Genomic DNA, 18,864 nt, shown 5'->3' on the forward strand with positions numbered 1-18,864 from the left:
TATCAAAAGAAAATCTTCAATTAAAAAAGAAAATCACCCCAAAACAATAAAGATTTCTCATTTTTCACTGAACATAAAAGAAAATTTATATACAAGGTGTTATCATAAAAAAATTCAATTAAAAAAGAAATACCCCCGAAAACAATAAAGTTTGCTACTTTTTCACTGGTCATTAAGGAAAATTTATATACAGGGTGATACAAAAAGAAAATCAAACATAGAAGTATTATTAAGTGTTTCCTCCTATCTAGAAGTGATATGTGCAGGGAGAGAAACATAATAAATATTACATTTACTAATAATTATAATTTTATTTGACATCTTTTAAAGCAATACTAGGGTAAGATTTCTTGAACACACAAATTAGCAAACACCTAAAGCCGATTAGAAGCAGAATAAAGATACAAAAGCAGCAATCAGGCACAAAAAACGGAAAAATGTGACAACTATTTCTACTTATTTTTAAAGTGTTTAGTTATTTAACTGATCGCTTTTCCTTATCTGGTGATGAATCTACATTTGCTGTTTCATTCGTCAAATGTTAATAGAATGTAGTATTTCCGTTACACATTTTTCTTACGCCTTCGCAGGTAAAATAATCCACAAGAGGCACCCATAGTGTAAATGATGTTTATTCAAATTAACAATTAAACAAATACACAAAACAAATCCACTTGGAATTCTGAGCCGACGGAAGATATCCGACCGCCGACAGCAAACACGTGCGTACATAGTAAAATCACGCAATTCTGGGTTCCACGCGCGATAGCGATAGCATTAACTGCACGCCGCACTCGTCTGTTAATTCTAAATTCTATCTTTGCTAACCAATTCAACTACCGATTTAAAATCACAAGAAACGCGATAAGTCGCCACGAAGACCGCCGCGCAAGTAGGTAAACGCGTGCGCACCACGCCGCAACGCACGATCGACTAAGGAGGAAATAGCACAAGCAAGGCTGAGCGCTGCAACTCGATAAAAAAGCAAGTTGTTCGTACAGAAACACCGATAATAGTCAAGAGTGAGAACTATGAACCATTCATGTTGTGAATACAGTCTAATGCAATGAAAAAATTTATATTATGAACGTACTACTCGTTCGTATAAATAATGTATTCTAAAACCAGAATTAAGTTCAGTCTATATTTAAAAACAGTTTAACCATTATTATTGCCATTATCTTGGCAATTGACAAATCCCGGAAAAAACACGATAAAACGACTACTGTTAAACGTTTACTTGACGCAGTTAATATATTTTATTATCTTGTTCAATAAAGTATAATCTGAAATTTTATAATTTTCAATCGTATTTGGAAAATAATGGTAAAAGTGACTAGTATTCTGAGCACCACGAGGGTGGAAGTTTGTTTCTTTTCCAAATTTTTCAAAACTTGTGGTAGAAAACCACACTATACCTGGGATCAAAACTAAACTAAAATGCAGCAATATGAGGCATGGGGTGATGGCAACGACGATACACGGCAATGCAATAAGAAAGTGTATATTGTGTTCAAACAAACACAATTCTTGTATCGAAGGTTCACGCTTGTATAGAAATAAACAATACAAGTTTGTTTTACAATTTTTAGTCCATGCTATTGGCATTTATAAAAGACACAGTAGCTTCGAAATTTAGATTAGTAAAAGTAATAAAAAATTAAAATTCGATTTGCGTAATTCTGATTTCTTATGCTGACAGTTTGCCAGATTTTACAATAAATATTTAAGTGATATTTAATTTGAACGTTTCTCGTTTAACAGGTAACACATTAGTCCGTAATCATCTGCTGATAATAAAATGTATTAGAGTTAATATAAAATTATTAGTTATATTCATGAAAGAATTATAGAATATTTGCTTAAATTTACGATGCTAATATAATAGACAGCAACGGTGTGTTTTGATTCCACGAAATAAAGATTCAATACCTGCAGGTAAACAAACTTATCTCTTGCGCGAAATCGCGTGATCGCACACGGACACGGTGTGCACGCACTACCACCAACAAGCAATATTTAATGGAAAACCGTACATCGTAGCGCCATCTAACTATTGAAAATATTTATCAACTTCAATAAACAATAATAAATTTTAATACAGTGTGATACAGAATTAAATTTCGCATCAGGAAAATAATTTCGAACCTATTGTGACACCGCGTTCGTGTGTTATAACAAGAAAACTGCAATTCCTAGCGCAACGAGTACAACGGCACACACACACAACTTTCAATATAACTCGCGTTACGGAATTTTGTGTCAACAAATTTTAATACAGGGTGATACAGAATTAAATTCCGCATCAGGGAAAATTATTTCGAACTTATTGAGACACCGCGTTTGTGTGTTATAAGAAAAAAACTACAATTCCTAGCGCAACGAGTACTACGGCGCACACACACAACTTTCAATATAACTCGCGTTACGGAATTTTGTGTCAACAAATTTTAATACATGGTGATACAGAATTAAATTCCGCATCCGGGAAAATTATTTCGAACTTATTGAGACACCGCGTTTGTGTGTTATAAGAAAAAAACTACAATTCCTAGCGCAACGAGTACTACGGCGCGCACACACACAACTTTCAATATAACTCGCGTTACGGAATTTTCTGGCAATAAATTTCACTTCACGGAGATACATAATTAAAATCCGCATCAGGGAAAATTACTTCGAACTTATTGAGACACCGCGTTTGTGTGTTATAAGAAAAAAACTACAATTCCTAGCGCAACGAGTACTACGGCGCGCACACACACAACTTTGAATATAACTCGCGTTACGGAATTTTCTTGCAATAAATTTCGATTTAGGGAGATTTATTCAATCACGAATATCTCGTAAACTAAAAGAGATAAATAGGTATAAATAGGTACAAATCGCAGAGACTATTCTACGGGCTATTCTATATAAGAAGGCTAGATTAAGCGGAAATCTGAGAGATAAAATTTTAATTCTTAAGAAAAAATTGCTAAGGGAGGGGGTGCTAGATACTTTTTTCGACGATTTTTGATAATTAATATCTCTTAAACTAAAGGCGGTAGCAACCAACAAATTGCTGATTATGAAAGATTGGAAAATTCTCGATCAGATAAAAATATACAATAGTTATATTTCCTACAGTAAAAGGTCGAAAAACGCGACTAAAAGTGCAAAAAAGTGACATTTTTCAATTTTCGCCCATTTTATTCAATCGCAAATATCTCGTAAACTAAAAGAGATAAATAGGTACAAATCGCAGAGACCATTCTAGAGACAATTCCCGATAAGATAAGCTAGCTTAATTGTTAATTTAAAATAATTATTATTAATAAGGCAAAATTTAAATAAATATTACAGTTTTGTATACAAATGCAATAAATCTAACCTATATGAGGCGTGATGTTCAAATTTAAAGCTGCATTTACAAGTTTGTTTCCAATACTAAATCATAAATCGTATTGAATAAGCGCATTTCTTGCAACAATTAAATACAACTGGATAGAGAATTTAATTCTGCATATTTGGACCCCGCGCCCAAGTTTGTAAGACGTTACTCCCAATAACAAAATATAATTAAATTATTTAATGCTAACGCTTTAGTAGAAGGCGGTGGACCGCGACGAAAAAGAAAACACATAAATGCAAAGTAATGATGGACGCAGAACATAAAACGAAATATATAATTGAATTATAAACTTACCAATGCAGAACTCATCAGACTCCAAAGCACGGCAAATACTGTAAATAAAAAAACATAAGTAATATTATATTCACACAGCGGAGAAAAACAAACAATCTGGGCTGTTGAGTTAAAAGTTACTTACAGCAGCACGATGGATCATCCAATTGATGAATAAATCAACATGGCCGCGATACGCTTACGCGCAAATAAATAACTGTAGTAAAGTTACTAACATCAAGTTAAGATTAAATAGTCGATTGATGATCGAATATAATACGAATTGGAAAGTCCAGATAAACGATACGAATCGCACAAAATACGTCCGAAACAACCAGAGACCGGCACGAAACTGGCTGCAATTCACCGCAATCTATGCTGAAACTACGTAAACAACGACGGGACAGTATATGATAAGAAAGCAAAAAGTGCACAAGACCTGCGCGTCGATGGTACGCGACCTTGTGCGCGAATTGCAATAGCTAAGATATTAATAAATATTTAAGTGACATTTAATTTGAACATGCATCGTTTCTCGTTTACCAGATAACACATTAGTACGTAATCATTTGCTGATAATAAAAAAATATTAGAATTAATATAAAATTGTTAGTTATATTCATGAAAGAATTGAAGAATGTTTGCTTAAATTTACGATGCTAATATAATAAACAGCAACGGTGTGTTTTGATTCCACGAAATAAAGATTCGATACCTGCAGGTAAACAAACTTATCTCTTTTGCGTGAAATCGCGAAATCCTCACGGACACGGTGTGCACTCACTACCACCAACAAGCAATATTTAATGCAAAACCGTACATCGTAGCGCCATCTAACTTTTGAAAATATTTATCAACTTCAAAACACATTTATCAAATATGGTTATGGTGGAGCACAATAATATCACATCACAATTTAAAAAACTGCTTATGTTTTCATTCAGTTGCAGTTTGGTCAATTGTTGAAACAACAAATTGATGCTTAGCATGATTCAATAAGTGGCTCCTTAAACAGTGGGCCTGAATAAAACTAGCGTTACATATTATACACACATGTGGTTTCTCCCCTGTGTGAATTTTAATGTGCGTTCGTAGAGTCGTATCGCGGTTAAAGCTTTTCGCGCAGAATTGGCATGTGAAAGCCTTCTCTCCAGTATGCACCACCATATGCACTTTGAGTGCTGCAGATGTTGTAAATGCCTGGTTACATGACCTATTTAACATACAAACAAATCAAACTAATGTTCAAATGTAAAAAAAGTTGAAAATTGCAAAGATACTTTACTGGCATTTGTGTGGTTTTTCTCCAGTATGTCTCCTTTCATGCACAATCAATTGACTGCTGGTTAGAAGAGCTTTCCCACAAAATTTACACATATAGTTCCTTTTGTTCTCATGCATGTCTGTGTGATACTTCAATGCTGATGGCTGCCTAAAATCCAAGTTATTTAATTGTTTAATTAAAATCTTATCAAGAAAAACATACGTAAAACTGGCACTACATTGCTTACATTTGTGAGGCTTCTCACCAGTATGGATAAGCATATGCAGCTTCATATTTCTATCCAGAAGCTGCTTGTTACAGACTTTGCAAGCAGCTATGGTGCGTCTCTTTGACTTTTGTAAAAGCTTTTTATTTGGAGGTAAATTTTTACACAGCTCATTATTAGTTGGAAGAACTTTCAAAGCAGAATCTTCAAGTTTAACCTTTTCATTTATTTCTTCTGGTAAGATTAAGCAATCTTGATTATCATCACTTTTCATTGCACTTGGCAGAAGTTGTTTTTGGTGTTTTAAATAATCTTCAAAATATTGTTGTGCCTGATTGCACATCTGTTGAAACTTATATGCCATTGTTACATTGTTGAAACAACCCAAACAAAGATTTTGTGGACCTTTCTCATTGAATTTAAACTAAAAACGGCAAACTTAGAGTAGTACTTATCTAAACTTATCTAAAGTGGTTACCTTGGAAACTGACTCCAATACTGCATAAGCTTTAATGGGAGTTGTTGCAGTAATCACAGAGTTCATTGAAAACGTTATATTTTTCGAATATTTCTTGTTGCATATGCCACAAATTTTCTTAAAATCATGGATAAAATACGGATTTGTTGGATCATACGTGTTACACTCCATTATCTACATATATACATAGATATAAATTCATAAATTCTACTCGTTCTGTGGATTCTTGTTTGTTTGCAGTTTCGTGCAGGGTTATGACCAGTTATGACGAAATCACCAAGTGAAGTTTGAAAATTGTTCCACCAGGTATCGCAAGTAGGTTCTTTAACGTAAATCTTCGTACGGAAACGAGTTTAATATATTATTAAACAACAATATAAATAATAAAACTACATTTATATGCACTTTCCAATTCAGCATCTTTGGGCAAAACATAAGTTTCCACCAAAATATCATGCGTCCAATCATAGAAAACTATTTTAACCGCCGCCATGTTTATGTTGACAATAAAAAATAAGTAAGCTTAAAGCGTTTTAAAAAGTCCGCGCGGCTGAACATTCTCATTGCTCTTGGAGGTTAATTCGAGAAGATTTTTCGTTGTTTATTGAGCTGTCCAAAGCTGACAACTGGTGTTACTTGTAACTTTTTTCCGCGTCGAAAACAAGTTTCCCGAATCTTGATTCACATCTTTATTTTATCAGCTAAAATATTACATTAAAATTAAGGCACTGGCATCACAATGTCATACTGATTTAAAAAACAAGGCAATAACCTTATCTCTACATGTTACAATACAATATATAGATATTTGTTAATTTCTTTCAATCTCCATGCGCTTAAAAACGAATATATACACAGCCGTTTTGTAATATTCCCTAAAATTCGCGTCAATTATTTAAAGCACAAAGGCATAGCTGCGTGTCCGACTTAAATCTAATCGTTAAGTACATAATAATCATCTTCATAGTAAAATACTGGGCGTCAAACAAGCGTTAGAGGAGCATGTGTGTACAACACTTGGAAGGGTGGCGCAATCCGACGACGATAATCCGAGAGCGTTAAAAGCTGAGTAATGGCACGACGCGTGTTTAAATCAAGCGATTCTGCTTGATGTAGTGTATTAGCAGCGAGTAAACGAAACGATATTGCGCTATCGTTTGCACCATATGCGGGCGTTGATGGCGCAGCAGTCCGACTACTCTTGGAATATCCACTTCCTTGAAACAATAACAAAATCAATCAATAAAATTATTTTTTTTTTAAATTTGAAATCAAATAAATATAACTTACTTGATTATGATCGACTGTATATAGCAAAAGATCGCATAAAACAGTCAATCCCGTCCGACCCACGCCAGCCGTGCAGTGCACCAACACCGGCGGGTTCTTATTATGACCAGGGGGAATCTCAACCATTGAATGCACCTGCACAGATTGCAGTTCTTCGAGGAAACCAAGAAAATGTGACACCGAACGTGGGCAACCCGCCTCACCCCAATCGGTGTAGTGTAGATGCCAGAGCGTGCGATATCTACGCGTCATCACGTGACACAGACGTACCTTACTCGTCACGCAGTGACCAGTCTTTTGGGAAAACTCCCACAATATTTGGTAATCCTGTCCGACGTCAATACTCCTACCGTGTGAATCGGGAAGGTAAGTCAAGTCCTCATTCGCTTCAGTCAGTTGCACCACTAAGTAAACTTCGGATTCCCACACGCACTGCCAAAAATGCGGAAGTGTGACGCGTGTTGGGCCCTGTGCGGCGATATAAAAACGTTGTTTACTACCAACTGTCGCCTGAAATTCACACAAATAATATAAATTATTAGTTGGTTTAAAAAATAATAAAATCTACTCACAGTAATATGAGATGCGTTGATATAACCATATTTGTTATCTCTAGTGGGCGTTAATTTAATCCGATTGTCTTCGTAGGGCAAAACATCCTGGAAGCGATTCAATGGCTGCGTCTCTTGTAAGTGCGCTGTGTGAAAATCAGCATTTTGCTTCTTTTTCGGTATTTTATCAAACTCAAAGAAGAGTTGATTATCCGCGAGTTTGTTTTCCAATAACTGACACTAAAATATTACACATTTTGTTAATTTTAGCATAAAACTTACAAAACACAAGTTTTACCATTGTTTCTTTACTGATAGATGGCGGTAGTGCCGGCGGTAATCTCGGCAATCCCGTCGACCACCTATGGCGATTATTACTTTGATTCTTATCCTTTTTATCTTTTTCCTTCTCTCGACCCAGGGTAGCACTCTTCACTTTTCGCTACTTTTACTGCGTCCCATGAGTATCGCCCAGCGTTTCTTTTTTTTCTGACCCGTACCGCCACCGCTCGACGTCGTACTGGCATCAGTCGTGAACGTATCATTGCTTATATTCCCCGAATCCGTAAAATGCCGACTCGACGTCGACGAATTCAACGAGGAGGAGTTTTTATTGATGATGAAAGTGTTCGTGCGACTAATTGCGTTCGGCGAGTCCGCAACGTTGACAATCAACGGAGGCGGTGCCATTGCGGAAGTATTACCCGATTCCACATTCACGCTCGTGTGCGATATATTCGCGTAGACATTCTCTTTCGGCGACGATGTTGCAACGTTCGTAACCAGTTGTGACTTACTCGGCGTCACTTCCGGGGCGGATTGAATACTCTGCGTTCTCGCACGCATACCGCCATTGGAGTTATTCTCATGCTGCCATGCAAGCGGGATATTCTCATAGATGGGTTCCTGTGAGCTGTGGAGATTATTCAAGTCGGTCGGCGTTGAATTCGGTACGATCGCATTGCGCGTGACGACAAAACCCTGCGTCGATAATTGATTATCCTCGAGGATTTGCTTCATGTTAGAAGGCATGCAATAGATAATATTCCCGTGTTCATCGTAGACTTTCTTAATATGTTTGGTTATGTTAGGATTCTCGACGATGACGGCTTGATGCGGTCGACCTAACATATTATTATTAAATATCGATGCAAGGTTTTCATAAGTTCCATGTTGCGGTGGTAAATAACTTTGCGATCTATGTACGTTATTATACATAGGCTGATGGTAGCGATAGTGTTGGTTCATCGACACTAAATCAGGACTACTTCCCGAGACGATGTTGTTGATAAACGTGCTGTTGGTTTTGACATTTGTGACATGCCAATACCGGCGAGGTCCGGTGTTGAATTGCTACTGATTCGATTGTTGGGATATGGCGGCGGGGGTTTACACAAGTGCAAGAGGCGCATTTGTTCGGACATTTCCTGATAACCTTGATTATCAGACAATCTCTGCGATTGAGTGTAACCCGAATTGTAAAGGTTCGCCATTTTACCTTGCGCCTGCTGCGCTTGTTCGATGTTATTGTGTGTGACATCTGGATAACAGAGATGTGACGCGTACTCACGGATCTCCGGCTGGGAGCTGTACACACAGGCAGTGTTTCGTTGCATTGGACCAGGCGTGGTGAGCGCACTCGCTGAGTTACGATACTTTTGTTGTACGGCCGTGTCGTAGTCGGGCGCTTGTCGATACGAAGGCAGTAAACTGCGTAGTTGATCCGCGTCTGAGTTGCTGGTGTTAAGATCGAGGCAAGATGTTGATTGTGCGCGTTGTGCAAGACTACCGATTGATTGTTCGTAGGCAATGTCTTCGTAGCTATCGCGCACGCGCTTCGGTTCTACGGCGGCAGTTTGTTGAAAATTCGGTAGGTTTGGTTTACTGTCTGGTTCTACGAGGTTTTCATGCGCGCGATAAAATGTATGCTGTAGGACACAGAATACCCAAGCGTTTTTCGCACTTTCTACGTCCGGAAAGTGGAAAACTTCACCTTTATCGCCATCTACCACGGATTCAATCGTAAAATCACGCTTGTTATTGATTACATTACGTATATCAACCCAACTACAACAAAAATTTATGAAAAAACTAAAATACTATATTAATTTAATATTTACCCGTAACTTTTACCATTTCTACCACTTGGATAATTAATAGTAACTCCTGTGAGTGAAACAGCAACGACGACATCTTCATTTGCGCGATCTTTAGCTATGTAGGTCTCTTGACCGTAACCATCAAGATGTTGACATGCACAAATGTAATATTCCTCCGCTGTTCCCTGTTGGATATTATGTAGTGCGGCGTGTTGCCTGATGGCGGCGTCAGTGAGTTTATCCAAGTACTCCGGATCGGTGAAGCACTAGAAATGATAAAGTTGTAGAAACGTCCGCAAGTCTGAAGAAATCGTACGGCGTTGCATCGCAAGAAAAAATGTTGATTCCGGAGTGAGTGTTGAATCATGAGAGACAAGTCAAGTCGACGCGCATTGTGTGCTAATTGAATTAAGTGTAATTAAGGACGCCGCATGAATGCAAAATGGACGGAGGGGTATAACAATGGACGCCCGCGTTCCCATGCACTTCTTAGCAATAGAAATCACGGTGGAAACTATTTTGCTGTGCTAATACTATGAAATATTTGTTTTGAGTTAAAACATTCGAACGGAGAACGCTTATTTTGTATTAAATGTGCAGAGGTGATTTTAGTGAATATAATACGTGTGCAAGTAAAGTTGCATAACCTACAAGCAAAATTTTCGAACACAACTGTCAAATTAAATTAAATTTGAGGTTAGTTTTGCTTATAAGACAAATATTATAATAAATATTTGATTTTTGTTATTAGTAACACATACAAACTATTCACACAACGACTTGACGTCATTTGTATGGTGTACGAATCTCACGCAAACACCGCATTACAAATTATTCTATTTTACTTAGTAAAAGCATATGACTTGTTTATAAAAATTAATAAAAAACAAAACTAATTACCTTTGGAAATAGTTGAAAGTCTTTTACATAGTGGGCAGTATGTCTTTCAGCATCAAAGTTCCCAAACTCCGCCTGCATACAAAAACTAGCCAGCTCAACACTCTGCTGTGGTGTGCAACTGATTTTCCCCTCAATCACATCAAGTTTCAATTGCAAAAAGTAATGATTCCTGAAAAAAACCATCATGATAATTCACCTTTATCTATGTTCAAACATTTGCACAACACAAATGCCATTTATTGCAAGTGATTACCTGGTAACCTCATCATTAAACAAACGCACACCCGAAACGACATAGTACATGACGCGCAGGTAAACACACAGGTGTCTTGCATGTTTATCCAACTGCCTTTTGATGGGTTTATCAAGTTCCAGCCATGTCAGAGTGTCCCTGCCTTTGCTCATGTATTGCAACCCAAAGAATTTGGGTTGATTGAGTCCCAGCTTCTGGCAGACCACGTCCAGACAGTCTTGTCCGGTGCTTTCCGACGAAAGCGTACACTCGATGTTGGTGCCATCAAGCAGCTCCACAGAGATAACAAACAACGACTTGGAGACGACGCTGTAGTGGCGCGACTTCTTCAGTTTCAACTTGAACGGCATCGTGCGCTGCGCATGGCATTAGGGTAAATTTAAAATAGAAATACAAACAGACAAACAAATGACAATCGGAACGCAAGTGGGGCCCTAAGGTGGCGGAACGTTGAGTAGCGTCAACGTACGCGTTTCTAGGTTACGTGCGTTTCGATTGTTTTATTTTGAGCGCGAATAATTAACGCGATTTGAACTTACCTGCGCAATTAGCTACATTTGTGTGGCATACTTAGTGTTCCTCTGGATGTATTAAGGCACCTGTGGCTGCTGGAATCGGGTCATTTATATTCCAAACACATATATGACACCAACTGTCAGAATTGTAAATTCCTTTGTTAGTTCACATCTTGACCGATGGTGGCACTCGAGTATAGTTTAAAAACAAAACAATTGACAGTTTCAACAACAGATAACATTAAAAGTAAATATAAAATATTTACAATACAAAATTACAACTATGGCGACATTTCCACACCCAGATAGGGAATTAAACATGTAAGTATCGCATTATCACAAATTTTCTTCTTTTGTTTTTGGTAAAAATAACCCCCAAATGAAAATATAAATTTTAATAAGCACTAGCATAATGATCGCAATAATAAGGCACATCATATGATTAAAATTAATTACGTGCATATACATATCATATGCAATAAAAGAACGAATAAAGTAATATTGCTGAAGCCACTGCTTCATCACATAAACATAAATATAAGGACGTTGTACGCAACGTTTAGCACAAAATAAATAGCTGTTTTGTCTTTAAGTAACCTTGCGTCATTCGCGTAAATAAGGAAAAAGTTTTTAAAAAAGTAGATCAAATTACTCTAAATCAAGATTTGCACAAATATCGGTGCACTGGCAGTTGTAAAGCTGATTCAATCAAGAGGCGAATCTAAAATAACAAAAATAAATTAAATGAAATTTAGATGATTATTAAAAAACATACTCATTTTCTGTTGAATTTCCTCAATACACTTCTTGTAAGCACTCTGGTCCCCCTTGTTCAGCAATAACTCCGACGCTAATATGCCATGCGCGGCCTTTAAGACAGCGCGCATGTTTCCCCGCCTGGAATATTAATCTCCAGTTTATAAATCTTCGTATCACTCAACTCCTGTGAAGAACTCAAAGGTTGTTTCTTCTCTAGCTTCCTCTTTTTCCCGTGCGGCTGTTCACTACTATCCTTCTGATAATGCGCTTTCTCTTCATTTTCTTTATCGCGCTTCGGACAAGAACAAATGCGAACTTTTAGAATACGCCGCCCCAGAACATCGGCGTTCTCATCCTCAAGCGTAAACACCACTTCAATAGGACGCCGATTCATGCCGGATTCCGAAGTGCATGAATTCTTGCACATGAATTGAAAAGACATCTGACGCGAATCGCAACCAGGTGCCAGTGCAAGCAGTGGTATACGCACGTATAAATGTTGACGGTTTTGTTTCGACCCGCCATAGTTAGATGAACGCTCCTGGCATCGAATGATATGATCGCGTATACCCACCGGGATGTTTTCATTGGATTTTTCACGCTCGTGTGCATGATTGATGCAGCGTGTTACCAATTGATTCTTGTGTTGCGTTTCGCTGTAGACGGGCGTTGCGCGCACGTACAACTGGCGGTTGTCGCTTGGATGTTTCCACTTGAAGTCAATGGGGAAGATTTGATTCATTGCGATGAAGATTTTCCCCAATGCGCTTGAATACTTCACAAGAAATTAAATTTTTGTTTAAAATTTTTATATTATGCAACCTACCATCCACGGACTTTTCTTTCCATGATGTGGATTGATGTAGACTTCAAATTCAGCATCTCCAGGATAATCAGTGGCCAAAATTTGCGATGGCATGTTTAAATTCAATTGTTGTTCGGATTGTTGCGTTGGTGGTGGTTGCGCATGTTGTAACGGTAGAAAGGGTTGTTGTACATTTAGGGGAATGTTTAGTAAGTTGTGATTATCCTGTGGATCAGCAGTGTATTTTTGCGGAGAGATGTCAGGCTCACGCTTCACCGAAACTGGAGTACCATTAGGGAAAAGAAACTGATCCTGTGATAAATATAAATTTTTAGAATAAAATAAAAGTATAATAAAAATTGTTATTGGGATAATTTTACAAAAATTATTTGAACAAAAAATAAGTTTCTGATGAACTTCTTCAAAAATTTTGGCATTTAGAGGTCAAAGAGTATTTATTTTTATAAAAATTTATAAAATCAACAAAATTATTGTAGTTTTAAAGAATTAAATTGAATTTAAAAGAAAACTTATGCCCAAAACACAAAATTTAGATATTTTATAATAATTACCTCTTCATTGCGTGCAACAACCATCGCTCTCTGAACAATATTAACAACCACCCGTAAATTTAAATCAACTGGGTGCATTTGCAATCTCAAATGACAAGAACTTCTTTGGTATCGAACTCAACGCACACCCGAAATAACACTAAGCTTTGAACTCGCGCGCATTCACCAGCACGACTATCATCTATACAAAAGGGGGAGGCTATTTTAAACAGAACGCATTTAAACAGCGCCGACATGTTCAAACAAGTTGCGGACTTTTGAATCACGGATTCCATTCAATCGAGGAGAAATAATCATCATCATCGTTTATGTGTCACCCCCCTACGTGCGTGTATTTACTGCATATTGCATTATGTGATGTAAGCGACATTAATAAAGATTACTAGATAAATAATGACAATACACATATTATACCAATGTGGATAATTCAGTTTATAACCAACGTTGTTGATGAAAAGTTGTGTTTTAATGGTGATTTGTTAGTAAAAAACAAAACACTTACCAACTCCGAGCCTGGAAAATTTGCAAGAAGATCCTCCGTGTTTACCTCACCAAACGCGAAACTGTAATTTTATCATAGTATAATTAATCATCAATATAAACATCATATTAAAAACTTACTCGTCGAAACTCATTGTAACTATCCGAGATGTAAACCTTTAAAAAAATTGCATTTATGTCAATAATATTGCGCAATATTATATCATAATTTCATTTTTATGAAAAAATAATTAATGCATGCATGGTAGGTGATAATGTAATTATTTATAACGGCGTATATCATCCCTTAAGTTTGTCTATTGCGTTGGTGTTTCAAATGCAACGCACTCAACCAGCATCTCAACAAGTCTCGACTTGTCTGATCCGTCTGTGACTTGTTCCGCTGCAACAGCGCATTCGCTCGTAAACACAAACAAACATCAAATATCAATAAAAATTGACATTCGCTGATGATAGGACCATAAATAACAACAAATAACTCTAGTAGTGAATAACGACGCATGGTTTTATGAATCAATAAATAGAAACAAATGAAATACGATGTGAAACCACTTGTTACACCAACCGGTACATAACCTAAACCCCGTCATGCTCGCAAAACGTCGGGATTACAGAGCTACGATGATATCTACGTGAAAAACAGCAATGCATATTTAATCTGATTGTTGTTACCTTGTCACCTCCGAATTGTGCGGCGATTGTTCTTGCGCGTTGATGCAGAACCCATCCGGGGAAGGTCCGCGAAAGGTGTACTATAAGCGCATCCCGCCACGGCGAAACGTTAAGTGATGCTTGTGCGCACGTTGTAAGCGCAGACGCGCAGATGGCTCAGCAAGCAGACACAGCCAGTGCAACTATTCAAACTACAATACAAACTATATGAAGTGGCTTCACTGAAAAATCTGAAACAACCTGTTTTGAAACCGATCGGACCACGTGTGTACTTCGGCGCGGTCAAGAAAGCTCTGCGCAAGTTCGCAGTTTACTGGAATCGTCGCTGTGTGATAAAATTTTCAGGAGGAAAGAGCAAATAAGACCATGTATGGGTATGCCTATGCGCACGATGGGCACATATCCGTGTCGTGTGAGTTTTTTAGACGAATAACATGCGGGTATTATCGTAGGGCGGGGGATTTGTGCAACGTGCGGACTACCTGCGCTTTTATTTTCGCGTCGGTTGTTTTGCAGGTATGAGTCATCGTTTCATGGGGTTGGATTCGCAAACTGGAACGGCAGATGTTTTTCTTGCGTGTTAAGTACAAAAGTCGAACCAAATATGGTTAGGTATAGAATATAACATGCAAAACTTAATATTTTTTTTATGAAAATACCCATTTTTTAATTAAAATCATTTGGAAACAACTAAAACTCAACTTATAAAACTACAATAAACATTTTTACAGTAAATGTCATCTAATATTTTCTTCATTGATACATTTTTTCTTTATTTTTATTAATTTTTGGATATTATATTGGTGCACCCAATAAGAACCACTTTAATCTTGCTTCCGCAGCCTCTTTCCGCACAAGTCGCTTCTTATCACCCACGCAATGCCCCAATTCCTGAGTAACGTAAGCTTTGTGCTTAATTAACTTGTGCATAGGTATTTTTTCATTAATATACAAACGCACACAGCGCAGCGCCACCATACGGACTTTCATTGAAACACTGAATCGAGCTTGGTTTACCAATCGAACAATGAAGTCATCCAAGTATTGTTCACTCAGCGCATCACCTGTTTCAATTAAATGTTGGATACTTTCCATGATTGTGATGGGTCCGGTTGCATCTTTGTGATTGTCAAGGCACAGCATAATTAATCTTATAAACTAAAAATAAAAGTAAATAAAAGTGAAATAATTTAATTAAGTAGTTAAAATGTTTACCTTTTCAAAGTTCATCTTCAAAATAACCATTGGTACTTCCTGAGCAAGAGCACCGAACGCCAAAATGCATTTCTCGTTGTTTATGGAATCATCAGCATCTAATAACTGACACATTTCAAGGAAAAAGTCTTGTTTGTAGAGTAAACGTCGACGACAATGGCTGGATGAAGAAAATGGCGGACAATCATCGCTCATTATGATTTTCATGCCTTTAGAAAGCACATCGGGATGATTTAAATATTGTACAAACTAAAAATGCATAATAACTTTGACATCTGTACATAACCCAACTTTTCTAGTTTTCGCTGCAAGCGTAACCAAAAACTAATGCTTTTCAGTTTAATACTCACTATTTGTATCCATTTCTTCCTGTCGTTATGTCCGCGCATAAATAATGCTTTCGTTACCCACACGACAACATTTCCAAAATACGCATTTTCAACTTGCTGCATTAAATCGCTCTCAAAACGTTCAATAACTGATGAAATCACATCCTCAGGCAACTTATTAATCAAATTCGCCAATAGTTGTACTGCAACTAGATGTCCCCACAACTCATCTCAAATAATTTGTATAATATTCCATAATCACGTAGATTATCCAAATACAAATTAGTCATTAATCCACTAACAAAGTAAACTTTCGTATTGTCATATTGAAACTGTTCCAAAGCAGTCAACAAATGTTTTTCTACAACCACAGATTGTTGTTCAACTGTATAACTGCCCATTATATGCATTAATATGTCCATTACATTCAGCAAATCACTTTCATCAATATTTTCATTATTTTTATACAATTGCCAACATAATAATTTAGATTCTATTATATTAGATGCATCTACACTCTTGTATAATATTTCATTGTTTTTATGAAGTTTTAAAGCTGAATTTAGGGTTTTCAAGCAAATTTTTGGTTGAACATCGAAGTAATTCAATTGTAACTTCAAAAACTGTCCAATAAATGGTTCAATTGAACTTAAAACACTTAAATTTTCCATTAGGCACTGGAAATTTACATTTGGAAGACTCTCGATTAATAAAACAATCTCTTGAGTGCATTTGGTTGCATAATGTGTAATACATTGATGAAACTTTGATTGTAATTGCACATTAATTGGTTCAATTAATAATTTTCCCCATTGTTCAAGTAACATCAACTTGATTTCTTCAAATTCTGATTGTATATAACAAATCGCTTCTAAGCTTAACGCTCGTAATTCTTCATCTTGTTGAAGTAACAATGTCATAAGAAATTGTGGAATTCCGGATGTATTGGCGTTGTACTCATCACCAACTTTAATAAATTCGATTAGAATTCTTAGAATTAGTATTTTATGCTCTTTAGTTGATGTGATGTTGAATAAGTTAATAAAACGTGGTTGAACATTTTGTAGAATTCTATTCGCACAGATGGCGTTGGCTCTGCTCATCGCCAGGAAGAGTTTACAGGTTGGATTGAAGAATTTTTCGATAACATTGATATTACCAACGTTTGTTTCGAGAACTTTATCGAAAATATCCACAAAATGTGTGTGATCTGTGCTTATTTTACGAGATATTTCGGTTATAGTCGAAAGTAATAATGTTTCAAGCTCTTGCGACGGGAATTTTAAAAGTTCTTTTTGGAGTGCTGACCAAATACCTGTTTTATATTTTATGTAAACGTCGTTTGTAAATTTTTTACAACCAAAATGCTAATGAATAAAAATTTTATTACCGAATTTTAAAAGAATAATAATTAATAACTTACCAGAAGTTGTAGAGAGTCATGTTTGGCAATTTGCAAGTCTGAATCAAGTTTTTCAATGGCTAGTTCAATAGCCTGCTCGGCAAAGTCATTTGTGGCGCATAAACAAGGTTTTAGAGCCTCGGCTAACGCATCGCGACTTATACCCTAAAATAATTACATTTAAACTTGATAAAAGAAAGAAATTTGTATAAAACGTACGTTTGCTTCCGCTGCAGGAACTCTGAAGTCAACAGGAAAGTAAGACGAAATAATTTCGAACATTTCTTCAACTAAATGTCCTAATTTCACAGTGTTAATAAACTCGGGCAGCCATTCAAAGAGGAAGATGAGATTCCGTGGATCTCGCTCACCATCAATTGCAGCAATAACGCCGTAGACAAAATCTGGGCCTAAATCTAACAATTCTACACAAAAATAACATTACTATATGTTACTAGGTGTTGGTTTTCTTGTTTTAATTACCTGCTGTTTGATTTCGTAGCATATTACGAAAAATATGAAAAATTTTCAACCTCTCGGCATTTTGTAGGGCTTGACAAGACACTGTCTGGAACATGGTTGTGAGAATCTCGCTGAATCCATGATTTTTCATTGGTTTATCATATTTGGATAATGCTAAAATACCATTTAGAAGAGCAGGAATCACCTAGGAATGATTTAGCATGATTTAATCCCTATTTTTTATGGAAAATAAATGTGAAAGGTACCTTGTAATGATCATTCAATCTTCCTTTATAAAAAAGACAAAATTGACCAATTTCTTCTTGCCATAGAGATGTAATTGGAATTAATTCAAGTATGGTTGACAAAACATGCACACCTTCTTCTCTATCATCTATTTCCTTACTGGAGAAGTAAGGTTCTAGCTGCATAACCACTTCTAACATTGTGGTTTTATGTGATGCCAAATCTAAAATGTTTAGCTTTACCAATTAATAAGTCCTTCATAAAACATTATTTTGAATTAAAAAAAAGGCTTTTATTTGTCTATAACTGTTCTATATAAAGTATCATATTTATATTGTTAGTTACAACGTGGATTCTATCGTATAGTGTATTGTTAACATGTTTGTTTTATGCCCTTATTTGATAATTATCCTTTTTAATTTCTAATTGAAGTTCAGAACACAATGAAAATATATTTAGGTTAAACATGTACTCACCACTTGCAATCTGTTTGCACTCATCTTGAAAGTTAGGATTACTTCGTTTCAAAATTGGACGAGGTTCTTGAGAACTCATTGCGTTAATTTACTTTTTGTTAATTACGTAGACTTGTTCCAAATCGCGTTATCTGGTTGAAAATCAAACAAAAATGTGCTGCAACTGCAACCAGTGGCAACTT

The 18,864-nt window shown here is 36.5% G+C and overlaps 4 protein-coding genes across 6 annotated transcripts in view; all 4 read right to left on the reverse strand.

Annotated features, from left to right (window-relative positions):
• LOC135801266 (uncharacterized) overlaps positions 1 to 18,864 on the reverse strand; it is a 49,532-nt gene continuing 30,668 nt past the window's right edge. The window contains exon 4 of the transcript XR_010550343.1: positions 1 to 14. The gene's annotated coding sequence lies outside the window, so the exon portion shown is untranslated. The remainder of the gene's footprint in view (positions 15 to 18,864) is intronic.
• LOC135801458 (zinc finger protein 271-like) lies at positions 4,502 to 6,069 on the reverse strand. 2 transcript variants are annotated; one of them, XM_065314960.1, is made up of 4 exons: positions 5,636 to 6,049; positions 5,154 to 5,581; positions 4,953 to 5,099; positions 4,502 to 4,880 (listed from the first exon to the last, which is right to left on the reverse strand). In XM_065314960.1, exons 1-4 carry the CDS (start codon positions 5,804 to 5,806, stop codon positions 4,604 to 4,606), a joined length of 1,023 nt encoding a protein of 340 aa, XP_065171032.1. In that variant the 5' UTR covers positions 5,807 to 6,049; the 3' UTR covers positions 4,502 to 4,603. The 2 variants fall into 2 exon arrangements, with proteins under 2 accessions (XP_065171032.1, XP_065171033.1); XM_065314961.1 differs by lacking the exon at positions 4,502 to 4,880 and having other exon boundaries at positions 4,957 to 5,099; positions 5,179 to 5,581; positions 5,636 to 6,069.
• On the reverse strand, positions 6,310 to 11,535 carry Pez (protein tyrosine phosphatase non-receptor pez). The gene is given in 10 exon segments (XM_065314957.1): positions 6,310 to 6,852; positions 6,926 to 7,435; positions 7,498 to 7,716; positions 7,775 to 7,911; positions 7,914 to 8,787; positions 8,790 to 9,543; positions 9,597 to 9,841; positions 10,476 to 10,644; positions 10,729 to 11,084; positions 11,268 to 11,535. Coding segments are annotated over 9 exon segments (3,387 nt in total). The 5' UTR covers positions 11,079 to 11,084; positions 11,268 to 11,535; the 3' UTR covers positions 6,310 to 6,723.
• p53 lies at positions 11,624 to 14,850 on the reverse strand. Of its 2 annotated transcripts, XM_065314959.1 has the most exons (6): positions 14,553 to 14,850; positions 14,001 to 14,036; positions 13,882 to 13,942; positions 12,829 to 13,119; positions 12,019 to 12,777; positions 11,624 to 11,964 (listed from the first exon to the last, which is right to left on the reverse strand). In XM_065314959.1, exons 2-5 carry the CDS (start codon positions 14,012 to 14,014, stop codon positions 12,115 to 12,117), a joined length of 1,029 nt encoding a protein of 342 aa, XP_065171031.1. In that variant the 5' UTR covers positions 14,015 to 14,036; positions 14,553 to 14,850; the 3' UTR covers positions 11,624 to 11,964; positions 12,019 to 12,114. The 2 variants fall into 2 exon arrangements, with proteins under 2 accessions (XP_065171031.1, XP_065171030.1); XM_065314958.1 differs by lacking the exons at positions 13,882 to 13,942; positions 14,001 to 14,036; positions 14,553 to 14,850 and adding an exon at positions 13,380 to 13,693.

Source organism: Atheta coriaria, unplaced genomic scaffold, assembly GCF_025399875.1.
Source record: "Atheta coriaria isolate IRGN ID8LTWV9N9 unplaced genomic scaffold, Caltech_Dcor_3.1 hic_scaffold_10_pilon, whole genome shotgun sequence".
NCBI lineage: Eukaryota > Metazoa > Arthropoda > Insecta > Coleoptera > Staphylinidae > Dalotia > Dalotia coriaria.

Coding starts and splice junctions, on each gene's coding strand:
- LOC135801458 (XM_065314960.1), bottom strand. CDS start 5,806: ATGGAGTGTAACACGTATGATCCAACAAATCCGTATTTTATCCATGAT. Junction 5,582..5,635: donor TATTGGAGTCAGTTTCCAAG/GTAACCACTTTA, acceptor TGCCGTTTTTAG/TTTAAATTCAATGAGAAAGG. Junction 4,881..4,952: donor GAAAAACCACACAAATGCCA/GTAAAGTATCTT, acceptor TATGTTAAATAG/GTCATGTAACCAGGCATTTA.
- p53 (XM_065314958.1), bottom strand. CDS start 13,457: ATGCACCCAGTTGATTTAAATTTACGGGTGGTTGTTAATATTGTTCAG. Junction 13,120..13,379: donor TTGTTGCACGCAATGAAGAG/GTAATTATTATA, acceptor TATTTATCACAG/GATCAGTTTCTTTTCCCTAA. Junction 12,778..12,828: donor GAAAGAAAAGTCCGTGGATG/GTAGGTTGCATA, acceptor TTTCTTGTGAAG/TATTCAAGCGCATTGGGGAA.